Genomic DNA, 18,213 nt, shown 5'->3' on the forward strand with positions numbered 1-18,213 from the left:
AGTGGAGAGTGGGCTCCTGCTGGGGGTCGTCTGTGGGGCGGGGGTTTGGATGCCCATTCTTTCCACTTCTAAATGAAAAATGGGCTGTTCTTAGTCCCTCCTCATGTGGTTCTGGAAGGAATATTTAATGAGAAAATGATCCCAAAGATCTTTTACTAATAGAGAATGTTGTGCAGATGCTAAAGGAAGAGCTCTGCTTTTTATTTTTTTGAATTAGAGACTGATGCATGCATTTGAGTAGATCTACCTAATGCTTGTAAACACTGTTGGATGAAGTTCATCACAAATGAAGGAAGCAGCGTTCTGTAAGCTGTGGTTGCTTCAATGTGATGTGATCATCAGGCTGAACCCTGGGCTGAGCATCCCAACACTCTCAGAATGAGGTGCAAACTCACGAGGCTGGCCCAGGAGGCCTGGCGACTGGGCCACCTCTTTCTCTGTCTATGCCCCCTCCCCCCTTCCCTGTGGCCCACTGCAATCCAGGGATGCTTCTGCCCCAAAAGGCCTTAGGAGCTTTTCCCTCCTGTTCCCTCCACCTGGCAAGTCAGCTCATGGCCACGGATTCGTGTTCCAAGTAGCCTCTCCCATCACCCCCCAAACCCCTCCTGACTCACTATCTCACCATTTCATCATTGTCTCCTATTTTTCCCTAGTTCTTTTAGGTAAAGGAGAAATGCTTGAGTTCTTTGTTTGCATCTGATTCCTGCGCTAAGATGAAATGAATGTCTTTTTGCGTCTCATGATGTACTCCCATCACTGGGCCATATGGCAAGTAAAACCTTAGTGAATATATTTGAGTCTGAATGCATGCATCCTTGCAGTTCCCCAGCTATGCTTCTAGAGTTACAGGTGCGAGAGACCCAGACATGCCGCCCCATGTGCCTCCGGGCCTGCCACTTGCTTCTTGCTGCCTCTAGTTTCTGCTTATGACCGACATTCACATCTCTGCTAATATTTTGAATGTCACCAAATCAATGTGTCCATTAGCCAGGTAGGGGTGAAATCATGCAGTTGGGAGCTTCCCAGTGCTTTTCTCCTCTATTTATGGCTGGCCTCTGTGCATGGCTCTGCCAGTCGAACATTGAAGGGGAGGTGGGAAGGCTTGCTTGTTTTACCTGGCAGAAAGAAGGCATGTGCTGTGAGTGTGGCAAGCTTGAGAGATCCTGCCCCACTGCACTCAGGGGCAGGGACACACATAGGTCTAACACTTGGGGAAATAGTTCTCCAAGAGGGCTCCAGACAATCAGCATCAGAATTACCCAGAATGTCTATTACAAGGCGGATTCCCGGGCCCAGTGGATCAGAACCTCTGGAGACAGAGCCCTGGAATGGGTGTTTCGGACAGACATTCTGGGTGATCCTGATGCATCTGAGTCTGGGAACCACTGTCTGGGCATCTGTCCTGTTTCCTCTTCCTCCTTCCTATTTTCCAGTTAATGTCTCTATCAGCTTCCATGCTGCCTGGGCATGGAACCTTGAGGTCAAGGATCCATCCATTTCAGTACCCCCCGCCCCCCCCGGTCTATAGGCTTTCTCTCACTGAATACCAACCAGTGGCTCAGAAACCCATCAGTGCAGCAGCCTAGATCCAGACCCTGGACCAGGCAAATGATGATGGGGAAGCCAGTGGTGGGAGAGAATATCAAGGGCCACGAAGCGGTTTCTAAGGGCCAGGCTCTCGCTCACACCCCCTTGCAGAATTAACTCTCACTCATGGCCCGTTTGGGTCTTCAGTATGTGCTAATGTCATCAGGGAAGGAAGGTGGTGAGGTTAGACAAAAGGGGGAATAAAAGATTTCTTTAGCATGTTCTTGAAGATAATTTTTCAGATGAATTTCACTAACAGTTGAAAGCCTTTTCAAATTACAATGTTATTAGGAATCAACTGGTTTGATTCATGATGCTCGGCGCATTTCACAAATGCCTTTCAAGTCAGAATTTATGAAAAAACGGCTTTTGACATTGTAATATTTATTTTTCTAATTATAACACTCTGAGAATGTAAATTTTTGCGGAGTGATTAGAGATTTAAAAGCTAGACATCAAAGCTTTCAAAAAGATAATTGGGACATCAATTTCTCAGTCTTTATAAAGAGATTTAGAAACAATTTCAATTATGAAGGAATAAGAATATCTGATTAATAAGCTCTAGATACGTATTAGGGAATTTAATTTCATTGCAGGAATTAATTCCCATATATTATGGATGCAGATATTAATAACTAAGTCAAACATAATCCCCGGATTAGTCAGGACTACAATTTTTCTCAGACAGCGCGTGCAGGAGAAAAGCATGAACTCCAAGGACGGACAGACCCACCGTTCAATCTTGGCTTCGTTATGCATTATCTGTACAACTTTGGGCTGTTTACTTAACTTCTCTGAGAATCCATTTTTTTTTTCCTACCGGTAAAATAGAGGCTATCATATCGATTCATACCTATTATAAGTAGGTACGTCACAGGGTTGCCTTACAGATGACATACACGACATAAGCTTTTTATCCTGATCCTGGCACAGAGTAGATACTCACTAATGTTAATTACCTTCCTTTTTTCCAGTGTCATCCAAATTAAAAAAAAAATTACCTCTACCTGAAATTTCTAGCACTTTCATAGTAAATCACTACCAAGGGTTATTGGCTTCAGCTGACACAATTTAAATACCAGCTCAGATCCAACAGTAAAAACTCACTGTCCCAAAGAAAACTACTGTCGTGTGTATTTGTTTCTCAGGCGTGGGGCCAATGAGCCCCACCTCCGTTTGACAGGGACAGAGCACCCATGTCTTGTCGGTGTTGACAACACCCACACGGTTTGCGCTGTCTGACCACTTACTCGTTCCCGGCCGTGCGTCCGAAACGTCCACCAGGGGCCCGGTGGCCTGTGACACTGACTGGTAGTGGACTGTGTGCGTCACTGTCAGGGACTTCTGTTTCGCTGCCTCCCCAAAGTCAGCATCCGTTAACAGGACCGTGGAGCGATCGTCTGCAGAATAGCAAGGACACGGGAAACCGGACACGTTTACCCTCTTTCCGTGGCTCCCCTGCTTTCTCTCCCCAGGTCCTGGCGTTATCATTCATTACAACCGCAATTTACGGCCTCATCTAAAGCAGCAAAAACCACTGAAAATTCAAGTGCCACATTAGAACCACGGGAGAGTGTTAAAAGTGTTGGCTTTGAATGAAAGAGAATGACCACAGAGAGGGTCTTCTCACAAAGCAAACACTGATTTGGGGAGGCTTGTTGTTGCTGCTGCCTGTTTAAAAGAGTTCGGGAATTCTGTATTTGTCAAAGGCTCACCTGAGTTGTCAGCAGGGAAGCCGGCACCACCCAGGGATGGGGCTGCTGCTGCAAGTCAGCTCTGTTTGCAGGACTAGAAGAACACCGCTGCCACAGCTGTCTACACTTGAGGGGCTCTCATGCTGAACTTGGCCAATGCTTGGGGTGGGGGGGTGCGGGAAAGAGAAGGCCTGATCTTCAGAGTTTATTGATTCCTCTATTTTAAAGATTCTGATGTATGTTCCTTTCCTTCCCACCTCTTCTAAGCCTCAATTACTCTAGAACATCCTTTAACTGATTTCTCAAAATGACTCACTTGTCAGATTTCCAAGCCCAGCTGGCATCTGAAGGTTAGGGAAGCAGGAGCCTGGGTTCAGACGAATTAGGAGCATTTTAGTGCTTGGAATGGAAGCTGTTGGTTGAGCTGTGTGTCCTTATTTGGTTGTCTCAAGATTTTCATTACTTTGTTGTGATACTTTTCACACTTCCTTAAGAACTCTTTTACTCCAAGGGAAGCTTCCGTTAGGATATATGGATATATTCATACGTTTTCAAGCACTGCAGCCTGGGATGCTGTTCATATGAGTTTATCAGTCAGCTGGGACCACGCTGCGGTGTGCCTTGACACAGAACGGTGATGTGAAAGTCATAAACAACACAGTTAGACTTCTGTGTCCAAAAAAGGCTCTGAACAGAATGAACCTTACAAAATCCAATTACTCAGGCTCTGGCAGGAGAGGAAAGCCTCTTGAAGTTAGAATAAAATTTCTTGGCAGGGAAATAGAAGAGAGACTGCCAAGGTGTCTGCTGGCATCCTGGCGTGGGATGCAGCGCGGGCTGGTACCACAGCAGGATCCGGGGCTCAGTGCGGGGGGTCACGCCGCAGCCTTCCCCTGGCCCCCAGACGGGGTGGCCTTTCTCCAGAAACAGGTTCTTACAATTGGACCTGGCATCAGAAGCCCAACATCTACGTTCGTTTTTCACTAATAATACTGGCGTGTTCTGGTTTCCAACACTTAGCCCTGCGGAGAGCACTGTGGATTATCTTCGGGGCTAGGGTACAAACTCTTAATGGGAAATTTCAGGTGCCTGTCAGTGTGTGAGGTTAACCATTCATTCTGGCTGGAAATTAATGGCATTCTCCTATTGGATTCTTGTAGTCAGAGCCCAGAGTGTTTTAAAGCACCACACTTCTACTTCCCAATAATTAGAAAATGCCATTGACCAACTGTTAAGCGTCACCAGGAGGTAAACGACTCTTGGTGATCGATGATCCTGTGAAGAATAGGACACATCTCTGGTGAAGGGCAGTGACGATGGACAGAGTGATGGGCAGATCTTTCTCTGGTGTTAGGCCAGCAATGACTACCTATTGTAACCACCATGGGGACAATGATTAACAGGTCTGATGAGGAACATTTATAGAATGTTGTAACTATATTATAAGGTCAAAGGAATTATATTTTGATTTTTGAACTGATGTTCCAGAGGAAATCTTGGTTTTTATGCCCAACCTATTGAGTTCAATAAAAGGGATTCCAGCTATACTCCTGAAAGGTAAAGGTGATCAAGAACAAAGCCTGGTGCTTTGTCCTGATGGGAGCTATCGAATAAAATCTTATGTATTTTAGGATGAGTAAGTGAGCCCTCCAACAACACAGGTAGTATTTAACTGAATTTAGTTGATTGAGGGCCACACTGGGCTTGACCAACCTTCTCCAAGTGCTATTACGCCTGAACCAAACTTAAAGCCAGCAAGAGCAGCCCAGACCTTAGGACTTAGGAACTTTTAAGTCAAGATGTCTCTGCTGTACCATTAGAACATAATCATGCAGGGCGGGAGACAGGAGCAACGGAGATGTTCTGCCAATGTGGCCATTTCCACTGTTTTTCTGGCAGGAGGCTTCTAGCGTAGGTGCCAGGAGTGGGGTAGTTTTAGCCAAACCACAGGATAGGGTTGCCCTGGGACCAAGTGCCAGCAAACACCTTCCAGAACAAACACAGAGCAAAGTTTGAAAAGGGCCAGACTGGGCAACCTGCCTTAGAGTCTGTCTCTATGGATACTGGAAAGCCGAGTGATATTTCTAAGGTGAGGGCTTCTGGGAAGTAGCTTGTTGATATGGAAGCAGGTGGTGACAGTCACAGGAGCCTAGGCTGGCGGCTGGGTGGGGGCCCTGCCCTGGTTCGGCTCTAGTCTAAGTGACCTGCAAGCTATGTAAGCTCTCGGTGCTCCAATTACAAAGTAGTATCTTTTTCCTATGTTGATTGGGTGGGTTAAATGAAAGGATGCACATAAAGTGCTTATAAAAGTAGGTGACATTAGAGAGCCCTCAGTAAATGTTAGCTATTCTTCTGATCGTTATTGCAATGGAAATATAAAGTCTCTGATTCTGGAATAAATAGACCTGTGTCAGAAGGCAGTATAGAACAGCGGATTTTGAATGGAAAGGGCTGGAAAGAGTCAAGACAGCAGGGTTCTGGGCGAACCAGACACAGAAGTTCTCCAGGTGAAACATGGATCTGGGTGTTTCCCAAAGCACCGCCAAGGACCCCATCCCAGGGTGTCTGCATGGTGCTGAGGGATGGGGAAAAGGCAGCCCATGCAAAGACACTTGTTTGTTAAATACTAAGTAGAGTTTAAATGTTTTCTTTAATGAAGGCCTTATTGTAGCTGAAGAAGGCACTGAGTGAATTTCTAGGATGGGGCTTTAGTGTGTGGCCCTTCTAGGCTTATTTGATTACAGGTGTTTGTTCTTTGGAGAGGCACCAATAGTCTCTGCAGGAAAGATCCAGCATGGATCCAAGTTGGGGAACTCCTGTCTCAGGTGACCTCTGAGCTACGTGTAAGTTCATTTCCCCTCCCACATTTGCTGGTATTTATTATTCTCCTCAATAACAATTACCTCCCTTCTACCTTTGCTTGTGTAGCACTCAAGACGTTCCCATAACTACTGGGGTTGGGGCTGAGAGGGCACAGCTGTGGCAGCCACATTGTGTGAAGCCACGAACAAGGCACCTTACCGATGGTCTCCATTGTGTCTCTCTCTTCAATCAAAAGCTGAGCCCTGGGTATGTCGATGTGCATTCTCAAGGTCTGTTGTTGCTTGCTCAAGGTATCCGAAGTCCGGGTATTCTTACTAGGGATAAAATAGAGGGGATTCAGGAACAAATGCAGTTCAGACTTATATGATGCCAACAGGTGCTTATACATCAACTGGGTTTGGTATCCAATTATTTGAATACCTTGTGGGGAGGGGAAGGGGGGAAAAAAAAGCAAGGAAGGAAAAGGGGATAAGGAGAAGGGAAAAAAATTTTTTCCCCTTCATTCAAGTGATATTTACTAATATTAAGCTTCAGCAGTCAGTTGTGAGGCTCAAAGAACGAAAACTGTCAATAGGGATTGGTTCCATATTGATAGAACCTTTGGAATTTCCCTTTTCTTATGTAACACTAAGTAAAACCAAAAAAAAAAAAAAAGTGATTCTTAAACCAACAGCACTTTTATTTGTCAGACCTGAGCTATTCCAGGGATGGTAAGGGAGGAAGCATGCGTGCCGGCTGCCCATTGGGTGGGGTTTCTACTAATGGATTTGTATTTACATCTGGTGTCGCTTTATTTTTGTTCTAGTAACAAATCATAAACCTTGTTAATTTCCCTGACACTAGTTTATCCTGACGGATATCATATTTTAGAATTAAAAACAAAACCCAACTACTGTAAGAATTTGTGCACCAGAAAATTACTCTTAGAGCGAGCTGTCTTCTAGAAGTAAATGAAAATAGGTAGTAAAATGGCATAGGATAATCAAATTCAGTTACAGCCTACAGAAAAAAAAATAATCTGCATGTTTCACAAAAACACAAAAAAACTCCCACATCACAGGAGTGATTGTGCGGTCTTTACAGAGTTGTAAGGATTGAGAAGATTTCAAAATAATGTATAGTTGACCCTTAAAGAACACGGGTTTGAACTGAATGGGTCCACTTATATGCAGATTTTTCTCCATAAATACAGTCTGGTACTGTAATATTTTCTCCGCCTTATGATTCTCCTAATAACATTTTCTTTTCTCTAGCTTATTTTATTGTAAGAATACAGTATATAATACATATAATACGCAAAGTATGTGTTAATTGACTGTTTATGTTATGGGTCAGGCTTCTGGTCAACAGTAGGCTACTAGCAGTTAAGTTTTAGGGAAATCAAGAGTTATAAGTGGATTTTTGACTCTATGTGGGGGTTAGCGCTCTTAATGCCTGCATCATTCAAGGGTCACCTGTGTAGTAAAACAACTTCTAAGGAGCAACAATCATTCAGAATAATTCATCAATGTGATAAACTATGGCATCCATAAATCCAGCTCAACAGTTGCCAAAATCTACTTTGGGAAAGATTTCTGGAGCCTACTTCACTGGATGATTGACCTCTGTGTTAGTTACTTTTGGTAGAGAACAATAAGAGGATAGTCATACTACGTCTTAAATGTTTTTCTTCTCAACTAAGCATTCTCCAGGAGTCCTAGGTCCTTTCTTGTTGATGAGGATTCATCTACCCTTGAACCCTGTAGCTGAAGGAATATTAATAATCCAAAGGTCAAGTTCACTCAAGAACCCCTGTAGACATTTGCATGTTGAAGTCTGTGTCAATATTCCAAATACTTTGTAATGGCCCTTCCCTCATTTGAGTCTAAACAAAACAACCTAGAGAAACAACAGCTTCTAAGAGGTGCGTCATTCCTACTTAGGACTTGATCTTGAACCAGATTTCTTGCTCTGCAGATAAGTAACTGGGTTATGTAGCTAGATCATGCTAATTATGCAGAGCCCAAATTCAAAATTTGGCCTGAATTTTTCACATCGTCTATATACTTTTTGAAATTATTTACTTAACTATGCTTTCATTTTGTGTGTGTGTGTGTGTGTGTTTTAAAGTAAAGATTCAAATACTTGTATAAAATGAAGAACATTTTGGTGACTTGGGGGTTGCAGTTTAGACAAGCTCTATTTCCACAAAAACAGATGGGGAACTACTCCTCTGTGAGTATCTGAAAGGTCTGTTTAGAAACTCCGCTAGGGACTTGAGCTTGTCCTTGCACCAAAAATAGAAATGTGAGCTAGTTCCTTCTGCTCGTCATGAATAGTTATGAGGCAGTCAGCGGCTGCTCTATTAAACACTATGAACCCGAGCACAGACTATCCTTAACAATAGGGGGTCCACTGTCAGACTGACACAGGAAGCATGCTAAATAGCTACTGTGCCCCACTGCAGTGGGCACGAGGACTTAGAATATGATTGAACTTCATAAACAGAGACAGTCAAAGCTGGAAGTAAATTTCTCCTTCTCCTTGAAGGCACGCTGTCAAGCCCTGTAATGGAAAGGCAAGAACATGGCCCAACAAACCTTGAGATTCAGGAGCTACTTGTTCCTCTCTCCCTTTGCATTGCTGTTCCCTTTGCTTAGAAAAAATGCTCCCTCTCCCCATCCCAGTGGCCAAGTGGCTGGCTCCCTCTCTGGCTTCAGGGCTTGGTGCAGGTGCTGTCTTCAGTGGAGCCAGATTGGCCCAGCTCTGGGCACGGCTGATGCTTCTCCTCCCCATCCTCTGTTGAATCTTGTTTCCTCAGCACTGAATACTCTTGAGCATATGTTTAATTGACTTATCTTGTTTGTGATCTGTCTCTTCCACTGGAATATGAGCTCTACAAGGGATAGTTCCTTCCGTTCTGTCCCTGTATACCCTTGGAACTTAGAGCAGTGTGTGGCCAGAGTAGGTGCTCAATAAGTATTTGCTGAAGCTTGTTGAATAAATCATGTTGTTTGGGGGGGTTCAGTGGGAGTGAGTGACAAGTCCCAGAGGCAGTAATATCCTTCTCATTTTAAAGGATTATTAGGTCTCAACTTTCTTCATGTGGCTGACATCGTCTATAATCTATGGTTCTAGGAAGGCTGATTCTCTAAAATTATAACAATTGGTCATTAAAACAGCAGTAAACCCTCCCCCCCCCAGAAAAACCTATTTGAGGAAAACTCATTTGTGAAAAGATTCTGAATGTTTTCACTGTAGAAACAAAATTGCATCTTTTTTATGATATGGGATCATGCTAAATATGTTATTATTGAAATATCATCTTCCACCATCCATTTGCCATCTGGTTGTCTGATTAAAATGACAAAGAGCTGACCCTCGTTCACCAAGGATTGTATTTCCCAGCTTAGCCAATAAATTACTTGCAGTTGTTAAAACTCTTAGTATTTCCTTAAGCTTTGTGGGGGTGGGAGGGGACTGATGAAAAAGTCTGCACATCACCCACCTTCCCAAATGTGACGTGAAGCATTCCGTAAGTTTAGAATAACTGTAGGGTTATCAGGACCTCATTATAATAGGTCAGTGGTTTTTTTTTTTTTTTTTTTTTACCATTTGTCAAAAATTTGAACATCAAAAAAGCTAAACTTATTTAAGTTCTCAGTTTGAACCCTTCTCCACCCTTTTCCACTTATAGCTAGCTCTTAATAATACTGGTCTTTGTATGTTAACCACGTATTGGCTAATGCCTCAGAGCAGGCTAGTCTTACCTCTTAGAAGGCTGGTATTTTTCTTTAAATTATTTTCACATAACCATAAAAAAGGAAAACCCTTTCTATTTGGGCATGGTGGGTGAAGTCTCTCTTCTCTCTCTCTCTGTGGGGGGTGATCTGCATGGGTGAAATAGCGGAATGTGCAGATGCACAAAGCCCAGCGACGGGAGATGGGAGATGATACCTTGTGGGGGATACCCTGGCACCAGCTTATCTGTGTTTGTCCCACAGTAGCATCTGCCTTCTTGGCCCTGGGACAGCTAATCCCACTAAAGTATGCAGATACATTTTTTGTGGAACATGGTTGGAAAATATGTTACCTTCACCAAGATCACAGAATGATAAAGCTAGGAATATGGCAAATTGTTATTTTTAGATGAGGAAAGTGGGGCATATGAGGGAAAATGACTTGCCTAAGATCACAGAACCAGCAGGTGGCAACATGAGGCCTACAATGTAGGCCTGTGGTTCTATGTTCTCACTGCACCAGGCTGCTATGTCCTCAATTTCCCACTCAAGCAGCAGTGAAGATCAGAGACAGCAGTTCTGTAGCCTTCTCTATACCAACAGATATGACTTGCCCAGATTTTCTAGACCACATTTGAAATACGGTTGGCCCTCAAATCTCCAGGTAGGTGACAGGGTCTTTTGTTGCTTGGCCCCATTAACCTGCCAAACTTAGAGTGAACTGACTCTTCATGATTAAAAGCATTGCGTTTGCTTCTAAATTAATCCCATAAAAATCCACCTATTTGAGAAGCTTGGAAATTCTCTTCTTTTCAATCACTGTACCCTCTGGAGGAAAACCACCTCAACTACCTTAAGTGGGAGTAATTACTAGTTTGAGTGTTCCTAATTTCATATTGGCAACTGTTAACCTCAAATACCACTATTAATTCCTGCTTTACTCAAGAGGTGGTCTTTCAACCACAGTGATTGACCTATTAATGAAGAAGATGCTTTTTGACGTCTTGCTTGGGGCTAATAAGAAGGGGGAGGGATGCATTCTAGGACCTTAGAGAAGCTAATACCAACTCATCCTAACCAAACAAATGTTGAACATGTCAGAAAACACAGATTCCAGTGTCATGGGCTTTGGGCAGAGACATGATCTCTGGTTGAAGAGTGGCCAAAGGAAGTGGCTGGAAGGTCTCTGGGAGGGCTGCAGGACCCAGGCTGGGGTACAACCCAGTGAAGTTGGCTGGGGTGGAGATGGGGATGGTGATCTGTTATACGGGGCAAAAGTCATGCCCGGTCTGCAGAGAGCATTTGATGGAGCTCTAGACAGCCATTATCTCTAAGCTGTGCCCAGTATGGCCAGAATATTTTCAAGAGAAGTCAGAAAGCCACAATTTTATATGAAATCTCTTAGGAGGGCAAGTGATGTGATGAGCACTGGGTGTTACACACAACTAATGAATCACTGAACACTACATCAGAAACTAATGATGTACTACATGTAAGCTGATTGAACACAATAATAAAAGAAAGGAAAAAAGAAATCTCTCAGTTTCTAAATGTCGTCAATGAATTCATATTTTTAAGTCTACATTAGAAAGTTTATTTTATTTGCTAGATAAGTTACTATAAATTGAATGACTCTGGCTTGTTTTGTTTTGTTTTGTTTTCCAGATCTTTTGTCAGATTTGCTTTGCACAGGTGCATGTGTGTTTGGCTGCCTTCCACGTGACCACAAAAATGTCCCAATACTTGCTTAGCAAACAAGTACAGACTTACATTACAGCATGGACTCAGAGCATTTCATATAGATTTTCATATTCTCCTCATGCAAGTTTGATCTAGAAGGATGTGGTCAAAGACCCATTATGAAAGATACATTTTACAGGCCATTTGCATTTCTGAGTTCTCCTCTGAGGTCTAGATTCCTGCTAGCAGCTATCTATTTGACACTTTCATTGGACACTTGGAAAGCATCCCAAATTCAACATGACCCGTACAAGTCTTTTCATTCCCATCAACATTTCCCTTCCCCTGTCCTAAAAAAAAAAAAAAAAAAAAAGGCTGTACCCTGCATCTATCTTCCTAATTCCTAATTTTAGCAAATGTCACTTATGTTTATTTAATTGCTCACTCCAAATATTTCAGAGTAATCCTGAGTCCTCCATATCCTTCACCTACAATGCACATAGTTTTAAAACACGGTATGGCCAAACAAAGATGTCTGTGTAAAATGTAATCAATGGGCCAGTGGCAGTTGACCTCTGCCTTAGGTCTTCAAAGATACTGGTGATATGGGCTATGGGCTCTTTGTGAATAATAAAAAAAAGTACCAATTCTATATGCAAAGATGGGGAAGGATGTTAAATCCAACTGTGGTGGGGTGGGGAGTAGGAGAGACCCCATAGCCCATCGTTTTTCTCTCCTACAGTATCCTAAAATGGCAGCACCATTAGGGTCCCTGACGTTTTTCTTATCTGATTTCCAGACTCTGATTATCCTTTTTCGCTTTTGGTTTAATCATTACAATACAAAAAAGGCTTAAAATGTAAATACTGGGGTGTCTCCTACAGCTGTGAACATTCACTTACTTATTCAACTACCACTAGTCATTCATCAACTATAGTGCTGGTATTTCTAACATGAGGATGACATATCAGGCTACGACCTCCAAGACCAGACAGTGAATAGATATTTGCAGCAGAAGTTGGTGAGTGCTCTAGTGGAGGGGTGCTCAAGGTGCCATGGGTGCTGAGGGCAAGGAGAATCTTTCTTGATCATCCCGTCTCCTTAGGAAAGCACAGTGCACAATGCATTTCCTCTTTTTTTTTTTTAATTTAAATTCAATTAGCCAACATATAGCACATCATTAGTTTTTGGTGTAGTGTTCAGTGATTCATTAGTTGTGCGTAACACCCAAAGCCTTTTTGGTTTTCTTTTCACTTGACTAACTGTTAAAGAAGAAGGCTCAACCTCAAAGGTAGTATATTTAGGTGGAAACAAAACCAAAGCTACTTCCTTTGATGTGCCTTTTTATTCCCAGCTTAATGGGAAACATTCCACTGGGTGAGTTTGGTCAACAAGACAACTACCTATGGCATGTATAAAAGTACATTATTTGGTATATACATACCATATTAGGCATAACATGGATATCTGGTACATAGAATGGACTTTATGTATCAAAAGTAAGATGTGCTATCAATTTCAGATAATTATTTAAAAAGCATTAAAGCAAGTTGGAAATTATTCTTTTAAACATGATATCTGAGATGGTAGGTTTTGTTCTTACCTCATGAGCATTTCAGCTAAACTCTTCGCATCTGGGGAAAGAAAGTCAATATTAGTACATGATAAACAACTCATTAACATTCACTTAGGCATTTATGACAAATATTCTACAGAGTCAGATGACAACAGCCATTTTAAAATGTAAATGTAAATCCATATAGCACTACTAATAACCAAAAGTTTAGTGGATTCCTTATTTCTTCTACATGAGAGAATATATATATATATTTGAAATATATATATATTTGAAATATATATACATATAAACACAAATATACATTTCAAAAAAAGCATAATACTCTGGGATCATAAAAATTCTCAGACACCTGCTAAAGTCTTCTTACAGTGTATTTATTGGCCTGTTTTTGAAAACCCAATTTTATTTTCAGTAGTCAGAACATTAACATTTTGAAAGCAGTTTATTTATGTAGTACACATTCTACTCTTTTTGTTATCAAAATATCAAAATTTAAAAACATATGACATTATAGATCACTTTAAAAAGGCATTATTATAGAGCTGTGAGTTCCTTAGGTTGATCAAAGAATTGTATAAATGGCATAGCAACTGTGTCTAGAAACTCAGATGCTTATTTCAAATTCCGAAGTAAAAATTTTCTTTATTTTTTGTCTCTGAGGACATTGTTTACTAAGACTTGGTTACCACCCCTGACAAAAGAAATTCTGTCTAAAAATGATGTGGAAAAAAATTTTCTACATTTTTGGTGGCATTGCTTTGAAGTCCTCATCTCCCTTAAAATATACTTTGTTTTTCTTTTTACACATTTTGTTCTAGCAAGAAATGAATGTTTGCTTTCTTAGAATACAAAAGCCCTCTTCTTGCTTTTCTTTTTAAAAAGTCTTGATGTTAAATGTAGTATTCAATGAACAGAACTTTCTGGAAATGGATTCAGCAATGTGACTGGCTCTATAGGGGAGAAATGCAAATGTTGGAGCATTTTCATCTCATCTTTCATCTTTTGGGGGGCCGACATTTAAGTGCAATCGTTGTCATGTCGGGAGCAGCATGGGATTACTGAGGGGGCGCGGGCAGTCACGGGGATAACCACCCATAGGCTGGTGCCTCCATGAACCAAAGCTCAGTTTTTCAAGTCAGCCATGCCAGCTCCCACTGGTAACCTCACAATGGGGCCCTGGTTTTGTGCACAGATGGGTTCAGTCTGGGAAATGAAACAGCTCTCTTCTACCCCACCCATATGGTGAAGCAAAGAAAGCAAACCAGCTTTTAACTTCCTAGTTCATGTCTTTGAAACGACCAAGCAGACATGAGTTTCTTCTCTTCCTGAATGATTTAACACTTGCAAAGTAAATATATATATCATGCCAAAAGCGTGGGATTAATTAGCTCTATGTAACAGCCAAGCAGTGGCTAGCCCGACAGTCTAAAAAAGAGGGGGAAAATTTAAGGAGTACACACTGTACTTCAGCTCATGATTGGAAGGTAATTCAGTCTCCAGCATCTTCAGAATGGACCTGGTTTCCTTATTTTGCTCATTATCATCATGCTTTTTCTGTTCCTGAAGTCAGCGCAGTTTTCTCTCTCATGATTTTTTTCATAGCCATGTGCTAAGGAATTACAGCATCCAACATGTGGGAAAAGAGCTCCCCTCAAATACTGGCAATGCTCTAACTGCAAGCAGGTGTCTTCGCTGTGATTAAGCTGGTCCACAGCTGCCGCCACCCTGAGCCATTTTGGTCCATGCTTCCCTACTCTTATCATCTTACAACACATCCCTTTCTCTTTCTGTCTGGTTACTATGTCCTCCTCCTGATTTCATCTGAAATTGTGAGAAAATTGCTATTAATTGAAATTCACTTCTGTGAGTTTGCTCTTGGGAGTCGCTGGCGGAGTTTTACTCACTGTGATGGGGGCTCGACAACACAGGCGGCACCGGGTGGGGACTGTGTGCGAATGTCTTCTGGGAGTGGACACGGGGTGGGCTGCGGTCACAATGGAGCACACACTGGGAATCTGGACTGCGCCAGTCTCTGCCTGGGAATTATCATGCCCTCCTTCAGGAACCAGGAAATTGAGACCCAGATACATTCCGTAATCTGCTGCAGCTGAGCGGGAATTCATAACCAATGTCTGTTGGTTCAAACTTTTTTTCCATCACTCTCCTTCAGGTTCTTTATACATAGAGTGGGATTTGTGTCCTATCCTCAGGGGCACACAGAGCACAGACACCTAGCGCCAGCTGACTGAGGGAGATGATCCCAGGACCATCTGTTTCAGGTTGAGTCAATCTGGAAAGATCCAAGACTGCTCATCTTAAAGGGGGCATGGGACGTGGATAGCATAGGCTCCAATGGGAAGAGAGCTCCATGGCACAAAATCAGTGTGCACTGGAATTTGAGCTCCGTCAGGAAGCAAGGGGTAGGTCAGTTTGACTGGAGAGAGAAGTTTCCAGGAGTGATTGTGAACTGGGGTTGGTCAAGGCATAAGGAGTTGAGGAGGTGTGACTTTGTGTTACTGGCCATAATCTGGACCAAGAAGAGGAGTGAAAGGAGAGCAGAGGTGGTGATGGGTGGGTGTGGGTGCTGTGTACTAGCATCGGTCCATCCAGAGTGGGTGCAATGGGGGCTGGGGACAGGGACTTGGTGGCGAAGGTGAGAGTCTGGGAGGGTTGGCTGTAGTGAGCATGGGGGCGGGGAGCACTTGATGCTAGAGCAGATGGATGGTGTCTGCAAGAATTTGGACTGCTGGGTGTGGAGGGGACCAGCAGAGAGGGTGCAGGGAGTCCAGGGAAATGGCAAGATTGAGGATATGCGGGGCTGGATGTAGGATAACACAGCAACAAGCACAGGAGTCTGAAAGGACAGGGAAGCCGCAATGTGGGTGGAGCCGAGATGCTTGGCTTCAAACCTGCCGCAGTACTTGGCCATGTTAGCGTAAGCCGTGGGACATGAGGTAAGGCCGTTCCGGGCAGATCTGGAATCGAGTTTGAGAGAGATGGCAGGACTGAGGTGGGGTCCAGGGTCTTCTTCATATTCATGTAGGGATAGTGAAAAGAGATGACAAAATTTCGGACCCACTTTTGTTTAGGGGTGAGAAGAGAATCTGGGGCAAGTGAAGAACACTTTTAGAATCATGGAATCTTAAGAGCATGAAAGAATCTTCAAGTCAGCCCTGCAGTAAATGTTTGCCTCCTTGCCACAGTGTCTTGGGCAGATATTCAAATGAGCCGGGCCACCGAGCATTCCAGGGAGGGCTCGATGCTGTTGCCACTCTTACAACGCCCCACCTCCCGCTCTCAGGTTTGACTAGCTTTCAAGTCTGCTGATCTGTCACCTCAACATGTCCCCGTGGGACCTTTGCTTTTTTTCTCTCTGCTCAGTTCGAATTTCATGATGAGTCAGCAGCCTCCTCCTCGGCCTCCCCACCTCCAGTGTGTCCGTCCTCTAAGTGACGTGCACCTGCAGCAAGGGGGATGGATCTGAAACACACCCCTCACTGTGTCACACCTGTGCTTTGCAACTCTCAAAGGGACCTCCCTGCCGATAGGACTCGGAACAGAGCAAGAGCCTTCGCATGCTGGTCCCAAGCAGTCTTTCCAGCCCTGCTGCCCGTCACGTCCAGCCTCCAGCCCCAGGTTCTCGCTCTTGCATATTCTCTGCAGACCCCATGACAGGGCTCCTGGAAAGCTTCCTTTGTTACTGCACCACATGCAGATGCGACTTGCCCTGCGCAGCCTTCCAAGCCCCCCAGGTGAAGTTGGTGCCTTGGTTCTCTGGACCTCAGGCACCCCTCTGCACCGCGTCCCGCACAGCCTTCTGCACTTGACACGGTGGTTTCTTGTTCCCATGTCTTCTCTCCAATGGCCGAGTCATCTTCCTCTCCAGGCTCAGCCCAGTCCCTGCTAGGCACATCAGCTTTTCCTGGACATACAGTTCCCTGTGGGAAACATCATTCTGCTCTCGTGGTGAGAGCCCTTGCTGTGATTTCTACCTGGACATAATGAGGACACCTGGAACCATTCACAAGCCATGCGAGTATCTCCTTGCTGATGCAAGCCACCTGTCTCTTTTCCAAGTTGAAGTTTCTAATTTTCTCAGTCCCTCCTCAGGTAGCATAGTTTCTAGGTAATTCTCTTCCTGGGACTCCCTTCTATGAAAGAGCTGTGATTTCTTATTGTCCTTTATTAAATAAGGCTGAGCGCAGAAACTGGTCATATTTTGATATTCTCTTTCTCACACACCCGTGAGGACACGATCCTCATTATGTGCGTTGCAAATGAATTTTTACAACTTATATAGAAGGTTTTACAATGATCCCTTTTACATTTTATTTCTTTGGTTCCAGCCTTTCAAAACTCTTCAAATTTGGAGTCTTCCCGCTAATACATTAGCTTTCCCCCTTGGAGTTCTGGCACCTCCAAAATGGGCTCAGCCTGCCCAGACTTCAGCCTGGTACTCCTTTATTAGTCAGCCGCGTCCCAAAGCAAGTAGAATTTGTCTGGGCCTCTGCTGCTCCCTGTAATTTCCTGATTGCTCACAAACCATCCTTTCTATAACCTAAACTACTTTATTTCAATCTGTAATTTCTAGAATTTATTGTTTTTCACAATGGGTATGGAGTAAAACTAGTTTGCAACACCTTTAATTTGATTGTTCAAATATTATCCAGAAAGATTTTAGGATTATGTCTGGAAAACGTTTGTCCAGAATCCTAAGACATCATCCTTTGGGGTCTAGGGACCAGTACCATGTGATATCCTTCCTAATAATTCCTGTGGGAAAAAAAATCTTCCCCTTCAGTGTATTATCATAGCATTTATTGGTGTCCATAGTATGTTGCTTATCATTTAGAATTTGTGTAATACTTTGTTGTAAACATGCCTTCTTCCTCCCCACTAGCAAGAGATCAGAACTATTATTTTATTCAATTTCCCTTTTTTTGCTCCCATAATGACTAGAACAGAGCAGGTTTTGAAATAATAAGTCAATTTAAATAATCAGGGGCTCTGATTATTTTCTCAAGCTCCTCCTTCCTTCCTTCCATCTTTCCTTCCTTCCCCCTTCCTTCCTCCTTCCCTCCCTCCCTCCTTCCTTCCTTCCTTCCTTCCTTCCTTCCTTCCTTCCTTCCTT

General features: G+C 43.3%; 1 protein-coding gene and 1 long non-coding RNA gene across 2 annotated transcripts in view; one reads left to right on the forward strand and one right to left on the reverse strand.

Annotated features, from left to right (window-relative positions):
- Positions 1-18,213, reverse strand: part of DSCAM (DS cell adhesion molecule) — an 822,687-nt gene that overhangs the window by 21,621 nt on the left and 782,853 nt on the right. The window contains exons 28-30 of the mRNA XM_073887019.1: positions 13,107-13,137; positions 6,303-6,418; positions 2,838-2,987 (exon numbers count right to left, since the gene is read on the reverse strand). Of these exons, the coding sequence (XP_073743120.1) occupies positions 2,838-2,987; positions 6,303-6,418; positions 13,107-13,137 (297 nt within the window). The remainder of the gene's footprint in view (positions 1-2,837; positions 2,988-6,302; positions 6,419-13,106; positions 13,138-18,213) is intronic.
- LOC141371514 (uncharacterized) overlaps positions 6,286-18,213 on the forward strand; it is a 53,189-nt gene continuing 41,261 nt past the window's right edge. The window contains exon 1 of the long non-coding RNA XR_012376512.1: positions 6,286-6,350. This is a non-coding gene — a long non-coding RNA (uncharacterized lncRNA). The remainder of the gene's footprint in view (positions 6,351-18,213) is intronic.

Source organism: Callorhinus ursinus, unplaced genomic scaffold (genome assembly GCF_003265705.2).
Source record: "Callorhinus ursinus isolate GAN/ISIS: 27379988/994484 unplaced genomic scaffold, GSC_fseal_2.0 scaffold75, whole genome shotgun sequence".
NCBI classification, from domain to species: Eukaryota; Metazoa; Chordata; class Mammalia; order Carnivora; family Otariidae; genus Callorhinus; species Callorhinus ursinus.